Consider the following 20,602-nt stretch of genomic DNA (forward strand, 5'->3'; position numbering starts at 1 on the left):
AGTTCCTTGTGTCTCCCTTTCCTTGCATGCTGTCTCATCTGTTGCCTTTTAAGAGAAATTGTGCAAAATCACCTCACGTCAAATAGGCTTTCTGAGTTCCAAGAATACAAGTTTGGTTTCTGTAACCCATTCATAATTTTATTCTTGGAATCCAGTAGCATTCTGATTAATGAATAGCTGAACCTAAGATTCCAGAACTACAAACCATGCTACATATATGATTTAATCAGGTTTATTGATGCTGCAGCATAACTTGTACCCAAAATCCACAACTGCATTTAGTTTAGAAATACAGCACGGAAACAGGCCCTTGGCCTAACGAGTCCGCTCCCACCAGCGATCCCCGCACATTAACACTATCGTACACACGCTTGGGACAATTTGCGTTTACACCAAGCCAATTAACCCACAAACCTGTACGTCTTTGGGGTGTGGGAGGAAACCGAAGATCTCTGAGAAAACCCATGCAGGTCACTGGGAGAACATACAAACACTGTACAGACAGCACCCGTAGTCACGATCAAACCCGGGTCTCTGGTGCTGTAAGGCAGCAACTCTACCGGTGCGTCACCATGTCGCCCAAATTTGATTCCACTTCAGAGTTGCTACAAGGCCTTGTATGAGCTAGAGTTGCAGGAAGAGTTATGGAATGTTTCCATTACCATGGGACTGCTGTGGTTTAGAACAGTACAACACAGGAACAGGCACTTAGACCACAATGTCTGTGCCAAACATGATGCCAAATTAAACTAATCTCCTCTGCTTGCATTTGATCTACAGTGCCCTCCATAATGTTTGGGACTACAATTATTTCCATCTGAACTACAACATTTGAGATTTGTAATTAAAAAAATCACATGTGGTTAAAGTGCACATTGTCATATTTTATTAAAGGGTAATTTTATACATTTTGGTTTCACCATGTAGAAATTACAGCTGTGTTTATACATAGCCCCCCTATTTCAGGGCACCATAATGTTTGGGACACATGGCTTCACGGGTGTTTGAAATTGCTCAGGTGTGTTTAATTGCCTGCTTAATGCAGGTATAAGAGAGCTCTCAGCACCTAGTCTTCCCTCCAGTCTCTCCATCTGGAAACTTTTATTGCTGTTTATCAACATGAGGACCAAAGTTGTGCCAATGAAAGTCAAAGAAGCCATTATGAGACCGAGAAACAAGAATAAAACTGTTAGAGACATCAGCCAAACCTTAGGCTTACCAAAATCAATTGTTTGGAACATCATTAAGAAGAAAGAGAGCACAGGTGAGCTTACTAATCGCAAAGGGACTGGCAGGCCAAGAAACCTCCACAGCTTATGAAAGAAGAATTCTCTCTAATAAAGAAAAATCCCCAAACACCTGTCCGACAGATCAGAAACATTCTTCAGGAGTCGGGTGTGGATTTGTCAATGACCACTGTCCTTCATGAATAGAAGTACAGAGGCTACACTGCAAGATGCAAACCACGGGTTAGCTTCAAAAATAGGATGGCCGGGTTACAGTTTGCCAAGAAGTACTTAAAAGATCAACCACAGTTCTGGAAAAAGGTCTTGTGGACAGATGAGACAAAGATTAACTTATATCATAGTGATGGCAAGAGCAAAGTATGGAGAAGAGAAGGATTTGCCTAAGATCCAAAGCATACCACCTCATCTGTGAAACACGGTGGTAGGGGTGTTAGACAAAAGGTGCAGGAGTAGGCCATTTGGCCCTTCGAGCTATTCAATGTGATCATGGCTGATCATCCACAATCAGTACCCCATTCCTGCCTTCTCCCCATATCCCTCAACTCTGCTATCTTTAAGAGCTCTGTCCAGCTCTCTCTTGAAAGCCTCCATGCCCTCTGAGGCACAGAATTCCACAGACTCGCAACTCTCTGTGTGAAAAAGTTTTCTTCATCTCTGTTCTAAATGACTTGCCCCTTCTTCTTAAATTGTGGGCCCTGGTTCTGGACTCTTCCGACATCAGGAATGTTTCCTGCCTTTAGTGTGTCTAAACCCTTAATAATCTTATATGTTTCAATAAGATACCCTCTCGTCCTTCTAAATTCCAGAGTATGCAAGCCCAGCTGCTCCATTCTATCAGCATATGACAGCCCCGCCATCCTGGGAATTAACCTGGTGAACCTATGCTCTACTCACTCAATAGCAAGAATGTCCTTCCTCAAATTGGGAGACCAAAACTGCACACAATACTCCAGGTCTCGCCTGTACAATTGCAGAAGGACCTCTTTGTTCCAATACTCAACTCCACTTGTTATGAAGGCCAACATGCCATTTGCTTTCTTCACTGCCTGCTGTACCTGCACGCTTACTTTCATTGACTGATGAACAAGGACCCCCAGGTCCTGTTGTACTTCCCCTTTTCCCAACTTGACTCCATTTAGATGGTGGCCTGTTATGGCCTGAGCATGTATGGCTGCTGAAGGTACTGGCACACTTATCTTCATTGATGATACAACTGCTGATGGTAGTGGCATAATGAATTCCGAAGTGTATAGACACATCCTATCTGCTCAAGTTCAAATAAATGCCTCAAAACATTCTACGGCAAAACATTGATCCCAAACACACTGCTAAAGCAACAAAGGAGTTTGTCAAAGCAAAAAATTATAATTTCTTAAGTGGGCAAGTCAATCACCCGATCTGATCCCAATTGAGCATGCTTTTTAAATGCTGAAGAGGTAACTGAAGGGGACTAGCCCCCAAAACAAGCATATGCAAAAGATGGCTGCAATACAGGCTTGGCAGAGCATCACCAGAGAAGACACCCAGCAACTGGTGATGTCCATGAATCGCAGACTTCAAGCAGTCATTGCATGCAAAGGATATGCAACAAAATACCAAACATGACTACTTTCATTTACATGACATTGCTGTGTCCCAAACATTATGGTGCCCTGAAATGGGGGGGACTATGTATAAACACTGCTGTAATTTCTACATGGTGAAACCAAAATGAATAAAAATGGCCTTTATTAAAATCTGACACGGTGCACTTTAACCACATGTGTTTTTTTTTCAATTACAGATCTCAAATTGTGGAGTACAGAGGCAAATAAATAAATGGTGGATCTTTGTCCCAAACTTTATGGAGGGCACTGTACATCTTTCCATTCCCTACATATCTGTGCATCTATTTTAAATCCTCCTAAATGTTGCTATCATATCTGCCTCCACGGTCATCCCTAGACTGCATTCTGGGTACCCACCAGTTTCAGTGTAAAAGCAAAATCCCCTGCATACCTCCTGTAAACCTTGCCCCTCCCACGTTCAAGATATTCCTTCTATTTTATATACTTCTCGAGTCTCTCCTCGACATCCATCATTCTACAGAATACAATCCAAGTTTGTCCAATCTTTCTTTGTAGCGAATACCCTTTAATCCAGGCAACATACTGGCAAACCTCTTGTGTATCCTCTCCAAAGCCTCCACATCCTTCCTGTAATAGGGTGGCCAGAACCTCTTTGTATTACCTTGTTGTTGAGAGGTGCTATACAAATAAACTTGCCTTGCCTTGCACGCAATACGCCAAATGCGGCCTAAATGAAGTTCAATAATTGAATTGAATAGATTTTATTAGCCAAATATGTATACATACAAGGAATTTGCCTTGGTGCTTTGCTCGCAAGTAACAACATGACAATTCAAAGTAAAACATTATAATTTAAATGTGACGAATGAAATAAAATACCAGAGGAAAAGGAGGCTACAGACTTTTGGTTGTTGAGTAGTGCCACTGCTCATGGGGGAAAAAGCTGTTTTTATGTCTGGCTGTGGTGGCTTTAACAGTCCGGTGTCGCCTTCCAGAGGGAAGTGCTTCAAAGAGTTTGTGGCCAGGGTGAGAGGGGTCAGAGATGATCTTACCCACTCGCTTCCTGGCCCTTGCAATGCAAAGTTCATCAATGGGGGGGAAGGTTGCAACCTACAACTTTCTCGGCTGATCGAATGATACGCTGCAGCCTACGGATGACATGCTTGGTGGCTGAGCCAAACCAGACCATGTTGGAGAAGATGAGGACAGACTATGGCAGTGTAAAACTGGGCCATCATTGCCTATGGCAGATTGTGTTTTCTCAGCTGCCGTAGGAAGTACCTCCTCCGTTGGGCCTTTTTGACTTCGGAGTCGATGGTTGCCTCCCATTTAAGATCCCTGGAAATGATGGTTCCAAGGAACTTAAATGACTCCACAGATGTGACTGGTGTTTTTTTGGGGGGGGGGGGGGGGACAATAAAGCTGCAACGTGACTTCCTGGGACCAGAATGTTTAATATGTTTTATTTTTAACTTCTCAAGTAATTCAGTGGGTCTGGCAGCATATCTGGAGGGCATGAACAAATGAAGTTTCAAGTCATGACCTTCAGTCTGAAGAGGGGTCCGTACCCAAAACGTCCCCTATCCGTGTTCCCTGGAGATGCTGCCTGACCCGCTGAGTTACTTCACCACTTTGTCTATTTTTTGTAAAGTACCGTCTGCAGTTTTTTTTGTAAACTAGCGCATGCAGTTCCTTGTATCGTCCGGTTTGATAAAATGGCAGCCATTATTTTATAAAATTCAGGTACGTCACTGTTATGATATAACCTTAAGCAAGGCAAACGTATGTATGCAAACATTTTCATCTTGTGTGTTTTCTTTTCCTGCTCAATGTTTTTTTGCTCAACAATGGATGCACTGTCTCAATGTCGTCTCCTCAGCTTCTCCCTCTGGCTATTTGCAGCTTTTTTTCTTTCACCATTTTCTCTCTGCCAAATTATCTGCTCCTCCACAGTGACTCTTTAAACTGGCAACAATCATCAGCTTGTCACTGGGAACTGAAGAGCTTGAGTTGGCAGCTGAGCCAAAAGTGAGATTGACAGGAGCTTGGGAAGGTGTTGCTTCCAACATTTGGTCTTTAGTATTTCGGTCACTTGCTTAAATCTGAATTTTACAATTTTTGTGAATTTGAGGTCTGTCCTGTTGTACCTATTTAAAAAAAATAAAATTAAAAAAAAATTGACTAAAAGCAGAAGACGGTGAATCTGAAATAGAAGCAGAATGTACTTGGTGTACATTTGGGGTGACACAGCAGTATAGTTGCTGCCTCACAGCGCCAGAGACCCGGGTGTGATCCTGACTACGGGTGCTGTCTGTACGGAGTTTGTATCATTCCTTCTCAACTACACAACGTCGAAGAAACTTGTGTTAGTTGTACTTTTCAAATGGAGCACACTTCAATCTTAACATTAGGCAGAATGTAGTTTGTAATGAGTGAACTGCCCAGAAGATCAGAATAAGGTCAAGTTTGAAGCACAGTGCCCTCCATAATGTTTGGGACAAAGACCCATCATTTATTTATTTCCCTCTGTACTCCACAATTTGAGATTTGTAATAGAAAAAAAAATCACATGTGGTTAAAGTGCACATTGTCAGATTTTATTAAAGGCCATTTTTATACATTTTCGTTTCACCATGTAGAAATTGCAGCAGTGTTTATACATGCCCCCCCCCCCATTCCAGGGCACCATAATGTTTGGGACACATGGCTTCACAGGTGTTTGTAATTGCTCAGGTGTGTTTAATTGCCTCCTTAATGCAGGTATAAGAGACCACTCAGCACCTAGTCTTCCCCCCCCCCCAGACTTTCTATTACCTTTTGGAAACTTTTATTGCTGTTTATCAACATGAGGACCAAAGTTGAGCCAATGAAAGTCCCCAAGAAAAATTCCCAAACAATTGTCCGACAGATCAGAAACACTCTTCAAGAGTCAGGTGTGGATTTGTCAATGACCACTGTCCGCAGAAGACTTCATGAACAGAAATACAGTGGATACACTGAAAGATGCAAACCACTGGTTAGCCACAAAAATAGGATGGCCGGGTTACAGTTTGCCAATAAGTACTTAAAAGAACAACCACAGTTCTGGAAAAAGGTCTTGTGGACAGATGAGTTGAAGATATCAGAGTGATGGCAAGAGCAAAGTATGGAGGAGAGAAGGAATTGCCCAAGAGCCAAAGCATACCACCTCATCTGTGAAACACGGTGGTGGGGGTGTTATGGCCTGGGCATGTATGGCCGCTGAAGGTACTGGCTCACTAATCTTCATTGATGATACAACTGCTGATGGCAGTAGCATAATGAATTCTGAAGTGTATAGACACATCCTATCTGCTCAAGTTCAAACAAATGCCACAAAACTCATTGGCCGGCGGTTCATTCTACAGCAAGACAATGATCCCAAACATACTGCTAAAACAACAAATGAGTTTTTCAAACTAAAAAATGGTCAATTCTTGAAGGGCCAAGTCAATCACCCAATCTGAACCCAATTGAGCATGCCTTTTATATGTTGAAGAGAAAACTGAAGGGGACTAGCCCCCAAAACAAGCATAAGCTAACGATGGCTGCAATACAGGCCGGGCAGAGCATCACCAAAGAAGACACCCAGCAACTGGTGATATCCACGAATCGCAGACTTCAAGCAGTCATTGAATGCAAAGGATATGCAACAAAATACTAAACATGACTACTTTCATTTTCATGACATTGCTGTGTCCCAAACATTATGGTGCCCTGAAATGTGTGTGTGTGGGGTAAAACACTGCTACACGATGAAATCAAAATGTATAAAAATTGCCATTATTAAAATTTGACAATGTGCACTTTAACCACATTCGATTTTTTTTATTTTTATTTTTTTTCCTTTTCCTATTACAAATCGCAAATTGTTGAGTACACAGGCAAATAAATAAATGATGGGTCTTTGTCCCAAACATTATGAAGGGCACTGTATATGCAACGTGTCAAATTCAGCTGTGAACTAAAATAGATTGAAGTCCATCAATGTTGATGGCTTGTTTTCAGTGATATGTGTCTCAAGCAACAGCTTATATTGACATTAGCTGAACATTCCAAATTCGGCACATTTGACAGGAGACACAAGGAACTGCAGATGCTGGTTTAAATATTATGAATTATGTATTTAGGTTTTGTATACTCTACCAGTAACATCAAAATTATCCATGGTTCTTTTGACTGGGCCATTGTTGTATGTGTCCAGTGCACTTCAATGGAATAATCTAAGCTTGGTGTCGCATTTTTTGAGTCACATTATGCTTGCTAATCATTCCCAGGGATCTAAATGCATAAATTAGGCTTTCTATCAATACTGTGGGAGGTGATGCATGTTTCAACACTAAAGGGGATTGTGCACTGCTGTAGTAGTCAGTTTAAATGAGGCATTATATAGAGGCCTTTTTTCTCCGGTGGCTGCAGTAATTGCCACAAAGATAGTAAAAGAGCAGGAGATTGCCTCTGCTGCTTGACCCATGTTACATTTCTCAAACAACATCATTGTTTTAGGTCTGAAGAAGGGTCCCAAACCCAAACGTTACCTATTCTATGTTCTCCATAGATACTGCCTGACCCGCTGTCTTACTCCAGCACTTTGTCTTTTGTTTGTAAACCAGCAACTGCAGTGTATTAGTTTATTTTAGTCGCATGTACCGAAGTACAGTGGAAAATACTTTCCTTTGTGTGCAATTCAGTCAAAGCACAGACTAGACATGAATACAGTCAAGCTGTCCACAGTGCAAGATAATCAGTGAAGGTGCAACATTTACTGCAAGAAGGTTTTTTCAATGTGCTAGTTGACATTAACATTAATTGCTTGTGAAGTTCCTGATTATGAAAACCACTATGTAAATATAACTTCTTAAAAAAATTACTTTTATTAAATCCTTTGGTGCAAAATCAACTATTCAATTATTAATTGGTATTAAGCATTCAACGTCTTTAGTTTGTATCTGTGAAATTGGTGATTAATAATAGCTTTGTTTCTAATTCTCCAGCCTTAATACACGAGTGCCAATTAATTAATCTTAATGCGGCAGGATTACATCCATTAAAAGATTATGTACGGTTGTATCACGTGACTGCTTAACGTCCATGGAGAGGGAGGTCATTGCACCAGTCTGGATTAAACCAGACACTCGGCATGGAAAGCCACTTTTTGCTGTGCTGTTGTGTCGGTGGTCACCACCATGCCGTTTTGTTGAAACTTCATACTATGAATTTGGTAGTGAACATGCATCCGTTATGTAAAGCAATAGCCATCATGTCAAAATATTCAATATGTTTTAACTTATAGTCTAGTTTATTAATGCCACGTGTACCAAGGTGCAGTGAAAAGCTTTCTTATTTGCATTTGCATTTCCAGTCAGCGAAAAAACCATACATGATTACAATCAAGCCGACCACAGTTTACAGGTACATGATGAGGCAATAATCCTTAGTGCAAGATAAAGTCTGACGAAAGATAGTCTAAGGGTCTCCAATAAGGTAATTGGTAGATCAGGACCACTCTCTAGTTGGTGATGGGATGGTTCAGTTGCCTGATAACAGCTGGGAATAAATTGTCCCTAAATCTGGAGGTAACAAAGTAACAATGATTCTTTATCACATGTAACGAGGCACAATGGAAATTCTTTTTTTGCATACGGTTCACTATGTGTAAGAACCATCCCAGATTAAGTACAAAGATTATAGAAATAGTCCACTGAGACCATATAGAAGAGTCGCCAGGTTTTGGTGTCATTTTCAAAGTCCAAGGTTGCTTTAAGGGCAGCTGGCCATAAAGGCCCGTTGTCCTGGCGATGTTGCAGGGTCGGCCTGGCCAAGCAAGGCTATAGGTGTCCTCTCCGTGCCGCATGAGGTCCTAGAGCAGGACCCGATCCAGGCCATTGCAGGGCCGCCAGCCGCTGCTTTGACCCGGATCAGTCGAGCTGTCGTCCCTCTGCTCACCCAGCCACCGTTCAGCCCTGGTGCTTCTTTCTCTATTGATTTAATTCAATTGAATTTATTTGTCATTCGAAAAAGTTTGAAATGTTGTTACCATACAGTCATACTCATAATAATAAAAAGCAAACAAGACACACAATTACATAAATTTAACATAAACATCCATCACAGTGACTCTCCTCCAGGCACCTCCTCACTTGTCTCTTCCTTGCTGCTTCTCTCGCGGTCAGGCAGTCAAACTGTTGTGTTGAGGTGATCGAGGCCCCCGATATTGAAGCCCCTGCCGGGTGATGGCAGATCCCGTGGCCGAGCCGCGCTGGGCGATAAAAGGTCCTGCGAAAGGGCCGATTCAAGCCTCGCGATTCGGGGCGGACGAAGCTGCTGTGGCTGGAGCTGCCGGAAAGTTGGTGGCCAACCAGGGACCTGCGAGCTCCCGATGTTACAGACCACAGGGCCCGCGGCTGAAGCCTCCAGCCTCTGAAAGTAGAGCCGTGCCACCACAGCCTCCAAAAGTCACCCAGCTCCGCGCGCTTACAAGCTCTGCGACCAGAGCCCTCAAGGTCGATCCCAGCTGGAGGTCACCCAGCTCCTCGATATTAGACCGCAGCGCAAACGGAGATACGATGGAAAAAGTCGCATCTCCGTTGAAGAAAGAGATTTTAAAAGTTTCCCCCTCCCCCCCCACTCCCCCATAGTACACAACTAAAAATAGACTATTACATACATCTGACATTAACGATAAGACAAAGAAGGAAGAAAGACAGACAAACTGCAGACCCACGCCGCCACCGGATAAGCAAATGATTCCGGTTGAAACATAGATTTAACTATTAGAATAGTGTCATGGAATCTTCAGGCCCAAGTCCAGTAGTACCTCTGACATTAGAGTTCTAAAAGACTGCTGCCACTAGAATCTTGAGCAAAAAAAAAAACACATTGCTGGCAGAATGCAGTTTGTCACAGGCAGCATCTGTGGAGAGAAATGGACAAACTCGTTTTGATTCAGATTCTTTAGACAACATTGACCTCTAACATATTGGATTTAATTGCAACACTGCTGAAGTTCACTTGGTCATTAGCAGAAATCCTTTTAGTTTGGTATATTGTCACGTGTCCAAAGGTACAATGAAAAGCTTTTGTTGCATGCAATTCAGTCAGCGGAAAGACTACAGATAATTATAATCAAACCATAGTGTACATTAAATTTGAAAAGCAACTTTGAATAAAGGGTTTGCAATGTAAGAATACAACTTGCACAAATGTATTTACAGGGGATGTTATGATGATTTTCATTTAAATGGAAATGTCAGATATAAATAAGAAAGCAGCAGAACTGGTGAGAAGGAACATTGAGTGATATTGGTCAGGCCCAAAGGAAGCCGGCAGCTGTTCTCATTTTGTTTGCTATTTCCACTTATGGAAGCCTTATTTCAAGCAGGATTGCTGCCTTTAATGAAAAGCAATTGCGCCCATCAAACAAGCCCTGTTTCAACTGTTGGGCATATGTTGGTGCTTTTTCCATATGCAGTCCTATTAGTAAAGTTCTTGGACGTCCAGACTGTCATCTGTTTGTCACTTAAAATACTTTTGTCTGTGCTTAAAGATTGCTGTAAATATATTCATTTTAACCACAGTGCAGAATGATCTTTTGCATGGGCCACAGCATGGTCTAATATTATTTAGATTTTTTATCTTGATCCAGGCATGTGTCTTTGAGTTTATTTATTAAAATTTTCACGTTAAATATTATTGCACCTAAACAAGTGGAGTGTCCATTTTGCAATCCATTTGTATATCTTTTTCTATCTTCCTTTGTAAATTCAATGGGTAATAATAACATTTGACTTCACTAGCTGTTATAGTCTGATTTATTTCTGCATATTATAACAGAATTCAAATGCACATTTTGTTCATAGCACAGAACGCTTTCGATTTTCTCTCTGTCTCTTTTTAACCGATTTAGGTTATGACTTTATCCGCAGGAGGGTATTGTCAAGTCACCCCTAAGATGAGCAATCCAACCACCTGTCCCTTTTATTGCAAACTTGTCTGAATAGTTACGTCCAATCTTGAGATTATGTATCCAGCAGGAATGCAAATAAAAATTACAGAGCAGCAGGACGTCTAATTCTCAGCGAGATGAAGACATCTTAACGTTTAAAATATAGTAAATTGTAAAATGCATTTGGAGCAATTGTCTCAACAGCTTGTAAAACTATGTAGCAGGGCATCATCCCGTTCCTCCTGCAGAATTGAGATTGCTGGAAACCAGCTGCTATCAGATGTCCACATTTAAAGCTCCTTGCGACACCAGGGGAGCACATGCAAATAGTTTTCCCATTTTTGGCTGTGCTCATTGTCTATTGCTATTTGTTTTCTCTTCAAGGGCACAGAAGCTTAGCTTAGCTTTTCACCCACTAACTCTCATCACAGAGCAAAGATCGAAACCTAATTTATGCAAAGACGTATTTCCTATATATGGTTAGACTTATATTGCTCAGTTCCTTAATTCGTTATAATCTCCACAGAAATCAAAATAGTTAAAATGTTGACCAGAAATTACTCTGGAAAAATGCTACTGAAGCTTCATAAGCAACTTGACCTTATTGGGGAAAATGCCTTGCAGGGTATGGAGCTGATTGGTGGTGGCTTTGTTTGAGGGTTTTTTTTAAAGGGGATGTTTGTAAATATAGTTATTAGAAAGATCTATTGATTGCAGCATTTTAATGGAGCTGGGTCATGAAGTTGTTTTGAGGTTTACGCTTGCTTTGTATTGGTTATGACATAATGTAAATGACATTTTGTGTTGTAGCTGGAACAGCTGATGGTGCTAATCTTCCAATGTGACATTAGTACATTCACTGAACTCTGCGCCCAGTTTAAAAGTTTAATAACCTACCATTATCCGTTAATTTGTTTATACCCATTTAAAAACTGCATGGCTAGTTTACTTTCATCTTTTGGAGTATTTTCGCAGGGCAGGAATCCACAATTGTTTCTCTATTCAGTGCCCGGAGTTGGAGGGTCATTGTAGAGTGAAACCAGCAAAGTGTTGAAAGGTGTTTTAGCCGCTTTAGTGCTGTACTTAATCCAGCAGTGCCGTGCAGAGTGCCCACTTACCTCTGAGATGGAAACCGGATTTCCAAAAGCACCGTTTTACATTTTCATGCCAATGCCTGCAGAACAGATTGTCCTTTTGCAATATGCCGACATTAGTTTTTTGCAGCTTTTAAGCTCCACAGGAATAATACTGTGGTTCTACTTTGATTGGGTACAAAGTGTTTTGGATACAAGCAGGTTTCTAAGTTGAGATCTTGTTCGATATAGTGTTTTGATCTCTGCATATGATTTAGGTTTACATTAATTATTGTCATGTGTACAGTGAAAAGCTTTCTTTTGCATGCTATCCAAACATAGCACATATGCAGAATATAGTTCTCAGCATTGTGGCGCATCAGTTCCAAAGACAGTCCAATGTACATAAAAGGGTTAGAGGTGACAGTACCCTAGCTTGTGGAAGGAGCGTTCAGAAGCCTGATAAGAAGGGACAAAGCTGTTTTTGAGTAATGCTTGAGTCCACGCTTTCAACCTTCTGTTCCTTCTGCTGGATGGGAGTAGGGCAAGGAATGACTGGGGTGAAGCATGACTTGTGTTTGCTGCCGGTGCACACTTTCTGGTGCTACGTGCTTTCAAGCTTCTGTACCATTTACTAATGCTGGAGAATGTAATTATTGTTGTATATAAGATGTGACAGAGGTATGTGCACTTCCATGTCTATTGGTAACCAGTAATAGCGAGGATCTGTTTCCTTCTAGACCATTGTTGCTGCTTGCACTGTATTAAATACATTTGACTGCATCACCTCAAGATTCTTATTAAGCTGTAAAACCACTTGCCGTGTAGTTGTACGTAATTCGTCACCGATGCGTTTCTTAAACCTCTTTGTTATTCATGGTAAATCTTTGACACAATCCAGTGCGTCTGCATTGTGAGACAGTTTTGAAACCTTGGCTGTGTAGGTTTTCCGAAATCATGTCTGACCCCTCTGGCAATTCCCTCAGGGCCCCAAGGTTCTCATCCCTTCGATGAAACTTAGTGCAAAGTGAAAATAAAAACACTTGTAATTAAAGCCGCCTTTGCCTCTGGCAATATTATCTTTAATATTCTTCAAATTATTAAGGGGAAAGGGTGAATTTATTATTCTGTTTTGTTTGCAGCTCTATTGTCTCATCCTTGTTTGTGTGACCTTGAGGGAACGGGCATGTGAACCATCGATGGAATTTTATGTTTGAGGAAGCGGAGCATGCTTTTTATTGGATTCATTCTGGCAGCTGCAGAAAGTGGTGTATTTTTAGATGGAAGAATTCCAATTGACCAAATTTGCTTTCTGTTAGCACCTCCATCCACTTACAGTTGGATATTATCATCAATCTTCCACACTCGGTTTTGTGTACTTTATTCAACTTGATTCTTAGGATTTGTTTTCATAATATTTCTTTCAAACAGTATGTGCTTCACATTTTTCTTGAGTTATTGGTCATTTCTTTCAGCAGAAAGGAATGTAGTTGGTTTATAATAATAGCACTTTACCCAGATAAAACAATCACAAAAAAAATAATCTGAAGATGCTTTACCAGAAAGCTAGCCTGGATTGGAGGGTTTCAGTGAGAGGGAGTGGTTGGGATAGACTTCGTAAGTTCATAAGTCACAGGAGCAAAATCAGGCCATTTGACCTATCGGGTCTATTCTGCCATTCAATCATAGCTGATCTATTTATCCCTCTCAATCTAATTCTCTTGCCTTCTTCCTGTAACCTTTGACATCCTAGCTACTCAAGAACCTGGCGATCTCTGTTTTAAAAATACCCAATCACTTGGCCTCCACAGCTATCCGTGGCAATAAACTCCACAGATTCATGACCCACTGGGTAAAGAAATTCCTCCTCATCTCAAGTTCACAAGTCATAGAAGTAGAATTAGGCCATTCAGCCCATCTAGTCTACTCTGCCATTCAATCATGGCTGATCTCTGCCTCCTAATCCCATTTTCCTGCCTTCTCCCCATAACCCTTGACACCCGTTCTAATCAAGAATTTGTCTACCTCTACACTAGACGGCACAGCCAAAGATCCTATAGCGAGCAAGGTAGATCACTCGACGAAAAAGACGTAGTACGATCATGGGCAGATTCATGGCTAATTTTCAGCCCCATTTCAGTAATCGGCTTCCATCTCCGCACCAAAGATCTCATAGCGGAGCAAAGATAACTAGTGCGGAGACGGTAGCCGGATACGGAAACATCCTCGTAAAAATTAAAATTATTTGGTAAAAATCTTCTCATTTCCAGAATTATAATTTATTAACATAAACTGTTCCTCGCAACGTTGATTACACTGCGAGTCGGGTCGGTCGGGTTACTGAAATGGATGAAAAAATGGCCCACGTTCCGCTCCGTTGCGTACTACACGTCATCCCCTTGCATTTAGAAGGAGTGGTCTATAGGATCTTTGGGCACAGCTATAAGGCGAGAGGGGGAAAGTTTGTAAAATGTGTAACTTGCGCGCGCGCTCTCTTCTCCAGGTCCTCTTGTTTGTAATATCTTCCTCTAACTCCTATTCACACATTGACCAGGTGACCTTGTTCACTGATGGTAATTTAACACTTTCAGATTTCTCCACCCAGTCACCTCACACTCCCTGCAACTTTACAAGCTATAGTCTCCTTTTAATTCTGTCATTGGATTTTCTCTCTCCACAGATGCATCCAGACCTGCTGCGTTTTCTGTGTTTGTTTTAAATGCAATGTTACCCAGTTTCGGTCACAATGTACCTCCTTGTGAACTGCTAATCATTGCTGCTTGTCTGAGCCACCAACATTAAAATCATTGTCCTTTTTTTCTATCCCTGTGTGACTTGTCCTCACCTTTGCTCAACTTTCTCCCCATCTTTCCATATTTTCTATTCTCTATCAGATTGTTCGGTTGCGAACGTTAGTGCATTCCTCCACTCCCTTTGTTTTGACATTGCGGGTTAATATCTTTTACATTGGCCCTCTTCTCTGAGCGCATTCTTTAGAGCTCTGTGTTGCTTCAAGCATTCTCAAAAGGTTTCAAGCAAAATTAGTCCTCTCCAATTTAATAATTTAGTAATTCTACAGTACATTTACCTCTAGCATGCGAATACAACTGTTATTACTGTACCCCAAATCATGTATTAGTTTGAATTCTCTAGATTTCCCCCTTTTAAATTATATTGTCCAGTGGGAACATGGACTAATGTAGGATAATAATTCAGCTGGATATTTGTGAACAGATTGTAGATCAGATGTAATGCATTGCACAAAATGTTTACATTGTTCTTCAGGCTTTTGGAAAATGGGTGTGTGTTCCATCCTGTACATGTAGAAGATCATCAGGTTTTGTACTGGACCCTCCTGCATTTGAGAGTCAGTGATTCTCCCCCCGCCCCATTCCTCTTCCTGGCTTCTGAACAGTCCTTCTGGAGGTTAGGGTGTTGTTCGAATCACCTCCACCCCACTGTGGACATTGAACATTGTCTCTGGAACTGATGCGTTTTAATGCTGAGAACCATATTCTGCATTCTACCTTCCTTTTGTACTTGACTTTTGTTTGATTGTATTCATATAGAGTATTATCTGATTTGATTGGATAACATGCAAAACGGGACATCTGACAACAGTAACTCTAAAGTTAATGCTAAATCTTTTCTTGGAAAAATAAAAATGGATGATTGATAAATGCAGCATGGTCTCTGCAATAGCTGAGTTTATCTGCCTGCATCCTGGTGTCAGGTACAGATTACTTCACCACATGCTACTTATAGCTATGAGACCACAGACATTGTTCTGACACTTAATCAGAACACAAAGTGTTGATGTAAGTCAGCAAGTCGGGTAGCATCTGCGGAAGGAATGGATTGTCGTGATTTTGGGTCAGGTCCTTCTTCTGGGTTTCAGCATCTGCAGTTCCTTGTGTTTGTCTCTGAAATTTAATCGTCTTTTTTTCTCTCTACACAGTTGGCGACAAGGTCCCTGCTGACATCAGACTGACTGCAATCAAGTCAACAACCTTAAGAGTAGATCAATCTATTCTAACAGGTAATGAGTTGAAATCGTGCTTCTTTTGCAGCTCTAAGTAGTTTCATTTTACAATTACTTTGCATTCATTCGATGACTTGTTTTCTACTGTGTTCTTGTAAATCTGAAAGTTAAAATGTGATGAGCAGCATTCAATGTGTTTTGGAATTGTACATATAAAGGTCAAGTATAATACCTCTGAAGTAGCTCATGCTTTATGAAACATTGCATCTGCATGCCAAACAGTCGTGTTGGTAACTTTTATTCTGCCAAAACTCTTCATCATCTGATCGTATTTCACATTAATTGGTCATGACTAAGCAGTTTTAGAGTTCAAAGAAATGTTCAAAAATTTAGGGTGCACCAGACTGTTTAAATTAACTATGGAAAAGTATCTCACATCTTTCATTAGTTCAATTGTGTTTTATTGTCTCATGTACCTAGGTACACTGATATTCCTTTTTTGAATACAGTTCAATAAAAATCTCAAGAGATTAGGCTTCATATTCGGCACAGAGATTGTGGGCCGCATGGCCTGTTCCTGTGCTGTACTGTAAAAAGTGAATGATATCAGTGTTGGATTTAGGAGTAACATGGTGGGCACAGCTGATAGAACAGCTGCTACAGCACCGGAGACCTGGGTTTGATCCTGTCCTCGGCTGCTGTCAGTGTGGAATTTGTACGTACTCCCAGTGACCGTGTGGGTGTCCTCCGGTTTTCTCCCCCATCCCAAAGACGTGCAGCTTGTAGGTTAATTGGCCGCTGTAAATATACCCTAGTGTGTAGGGAGTGGCTGCGAAAGCGGGGGAACATAGAAACATAGAAACATAGAAATTAGGTGCAGGAGTAGGCCATTCGGCCCTTCGAGCCTGCACCGCCATTCAATATGATCATGGCTGATCATCCAACTCAGTATCCCGTACCTGCCTTCTCTCCATACCCCCCTGATCCCCTTAGCCACAAGGGCCACATCTAACTCCCTCTTAAATATAGCCAATGAACTGGCCTCAACTACCCTCTGTGGCAGAGAGTTCCAGAGATTCACCACTCTCTGTGTGAAAAAAGTTCTTCTCATCTCGGTTTTAAAAGGATTTCCCCTTTATCCTTAAGCTGTGACCCCTTGTCCTGGAGCTACGTAGAACTAGTGTGAATGGGTGATCGATAGTCGGCATGGACTCGGTGGCCTGAAGGGCCTGTTTCCATGCTGTATCTCTAAACTCCAATCACTGATTTATTTATTTTTTTGGTGTTAATGTTTCTTAATTGGTGACTCCCTAGAGTATGTTGTGGATAAAAGTAATGAACTTCACTATTTTCCCTATTATAAATAGGGAAATTTTCCCTATTCCCAAAATAAGTTTCCCTATTTTGGATTTAAAGTTTAGAAGCAAGGATACTTTTCCATAGTTAATTTAAACAGTCCTCTCCAAGTCCCAGCACAGCCAAGATAAACAATGTACTAGTTGAAGGCATTTTTCCACAAACTACTTGGTTGACATATTAACACACTGGTGCAGTAATACAATTAAAAGAACAGGTTTGCATGAATTAACAAGAGTTGGAACTTAAAGGGTTATCCTAATTCAGTTTATGATTTTACCATAATTTCATGTAATTCACATTGTTTCATTCATATTGTAAAATTAGCATTTCAAGCAAAGTACTTCAAGAATAAATTGTGAATAAAAAGCAAGTAAAATTGTGTTTTCCCCTCAAATAACCTTTTGTTATTTATCTCTTACTCTTTGGAGAGATAAATAACAAAAGGTTAGACTGGATTTAGCATTATTCAATACTTATTTCAACTTATCACAGAAGATTCACATCCTCTGTGAACAGGATATGATTTGGTCAAACGGTGGTTATGTGATGTGTTGCTGAAGCCTGCTTAAACTGGCTGCAGTGATTTTGTGTTTCAGTGCAGATTGCCTCTTGTAAAGACCTTGCGTCAAGGAGACGGTGAATAACACAGCTCTGTGTGTGCTCTCATCCCTAGGTGAATCTGTGTCGATCATCAAACACACCGACCCCGTTCCTGACCCTCGTGCAGTGAATCAGGATAAAAAGAACATGCTCTTTTCAGTAAGCAAGTTTGCTGTCTCAATTTTATTTTGTAATACGAGTTGAAACTGAGGTTATGAGGCTGCACAGTCACTCTGAAGCAGTACAATTAGATGCTTCTTTGCCATGAAATTGTATTTTTACGCACATTGTCTATTTTTAAATCGTTTTGAAATATTATCCAATTATTACAAGTCCCTGTAGACAGCTACTGCACCTTAGCGATCGGAGCTTTTTAAGTGGAATTGAAATCTGACTTAAAAATTTCCTGACATAGTGGACAGAAATTAATGGCACATATTGGTCCTTGCACTTACCATTGGCGTCTGTGTATGTGCACTGTCGTGTGGAGGGGATAGTAGCTCTCCATTTCTTGGCATTAGCCCTGGTTAGTTTGGCTCCGGATTTACTATTGTAGCTTTGGCCTGATGCTGTAATCCTTTGAGCAGCGTTCAAAATAATATGCTTGTTAATTTAAAAAAAAAAAAATATGTACATGTTGGGCACTGCATTTTATTCGAGGGAGGGGGGAGAAAATGATGACGCGGCTTTTGTTTTTGGACATTTCTGGCTTCAAATGAAGCTTGAAAGTTGCTTCCTAGTTACGCATCAGGGTTATGCTGGTGTTTGCCAATTCCTGACACACTGGTCTTCATCAAAACATGACATCTCCTAAACAAGAATGCCAAGCAGCAATATAGAAATCTTTTTCATAGATCTTTCCAATCGCAAGTCTTCTATGTTATTCCACTTTCTCAAACGTTCCCAACATACTTTGGGCGGTTTATAGAGGCCGATTAACCTCCAAGCCCAATCAGGATGTGTGGGGGGAAACCGGAGCACCTGTGGGATACCCACACGGTCACAAACTCCATGTAGACAGTACCCCAAGGTCAAGGTGGAACTCAGCTCCCTGGGGCTGTGTGCCAGCAGTTCTACCAGCTGCTGCATCGCCCATAATTAATCTGACACACAAATATTTAGTGATAGAAAGGAACCGCAGAAGCTGCTTGACACCAAAGATAGGCACAAAATGCTAGAGTAACTCAGCAGGTCAGGCAGCATCTCCGGGGAAAATGGATAGGTGACATTTCAGGTCACGACCCTACTTCAGACTGATTGAACTGGAGGGGGGGGGGGAAATAAAACTGGAAGTGAAACAAAAACAGGACAAATTGGGGCTGGCAAAAAAACAGATGATCTCGGGCAAGGAGGTTCCATGATGGGCTGCCTGTTGACTAGAGATGAGTGTGAACCCAAGAGGTTGTGAACTGTGGAACTAATTAACTGACCTTTAGTGGAGGTGGGGGGAGGAGAGAGGGGGGGGGGGCGCGGCATTGGGAGGGGTGTGAGGGAGGTGGGTGGTGTTTGTACAAATTACCTACAATTCGTAAGCAACCAGGAAATCGACAAGGCCTTAGCAGATTGAGCACGTGTTCAGTGAAATGGTCGCGGAGTCTACGCTTTGGTCTCGCCGATGTACAGAAGTCTGCATCTGGAGCACCGGATGTCATAGATTTTCAATTTAATTTAACCCCTCAGATTTCAAATACATCTTGTGTCTCTCTCTCCTCAAACCTGTGTCCTCTGGTTCTTTGCAATCATTGTGCAAGCTGAGTGAGTAGGAAAGGTGTTCCTGCTATTATACTATATAGTATAACGTCATCTCAGATGCCAAGTCAAACAGTTTGTCCTATCCACCTTGCTGCAAAATCTACATTTGGAGATCTGTTGTAGGGGAATGGAGTTACATCATAGAAGTCAAGCCCACAAAAAAAGTGCTGGTGAAACTCAGCATGTCAGGCAGCATTTGCGAAGGACTGCCAAAATAGTAAACTCTAAAATATGAATAGTTTTATTGTGGAACTTATTCATGTATGGATCTTCATTGAAGAGTAAAATGGAGTGTGGATTTCTATTCAGTTGCTTCAAGCATTCACAATTTGAATGCAACCCAAGTCAGACTCAGGAAATCTTACCCTTGCCATGGGTATGAAAACCTGTCCTCATCCCACTAGCAATCACTGTATATGTTGTGTGATATCTTCACACTAAATGTTTTAACATTAATTTTGTTACAGTTTTGGATTTCAGTCACCAGGAACTGTAATTGTAGCTACCTAAATGCATCTTTTAAGACTCCCAACAGCTAACAGAGAACTCTTTATTACCTCTCGCTGGATAGTAAACAAGTGAAAGACCAGGACTAATTTTGTGCAGAAGAAAACCACTGGAATGATTGATAGTAGTTGGAGAGAGCAGCAAAAGGCCATGGATATGCTGAACATGAATTACAGAACTTAAATCCTGCTGTGTTTACATTTTGCTGGGGAAGTGATAGGTGACCCTCTTATTTCATTACTGTTAAGTGGTACTGATTTTGGTCCTAGCTTTTAGTAAGATAGGGTTGTGCCAAGTTAATCAGGACAAAGTGCAGATTTGAACCTTGCTTTAGTTTTTGGCCTGTCTTTGGAGTCCATGCCCAACTCGTCCGTTCCAACCAAGATGCTCCATCTAAGCAAGTCCCATTTACCGATGTTTCACCCTCATCCCTCTAAACTTTTCTTAACCATGTACCCTTCCAAGTAATCCATCTACCCATCCATATATAAGTGGAAAAAGTTGCCCCACATGCTTCTATCAGATCTTGTTCCTCTCACCTTAAACCTATG

At 41.3% G+C, this 20,602-nt stretch overlaps 1 protein-coding gene across 2 annotated transcripts in view; it reads left to right on the forward strand.

Annotated features, from left to right (window-relative positions):
* Positions 1-20,602, forward strand: part of LOC129709409 (sarcoplasmic/endoplasmic reticulum calcium ATPase 2) — a 102,037-nt gene that overhangs the window by 39,472 nt on the left and 41,963 nt on the right. For both annotated transcript variants that reach the window (XR_008725506.1, XM_055655765.1), the window contains exons 6-7: positions 15,810-15,890; positions 17,866-17,951. Coding sequence is in view for 1 of the 2 variants with exons in the window: in XM_055655765.1 (XP_055511740.1) it covers positions 15,810-15,890; positions 17,866-17,951 (167 nt within the window). In the remaining variant the exon portion in view is untranslated. The remainder of the gene's footprint in view (positions 1-15,809; positions 15,891-17,865; positions 17,952-20,602) is intronic.

Source organism: Leucoraja erinacea, chromosome 25 (genome assembly GCF_028641065.1).
Source record: "Leucoraja erinacea ecotype New England chromosome 25, Leri_hhj_1, whole genome shotgun sequence".
In the NCBI taxonomy this organism is placed as follows: Eukaryota; Metazoa; Chordata; class Chondrichthyes; order Rajiformes; family Rajidae; genus Leucoraja; species Leucoraja erinaceus.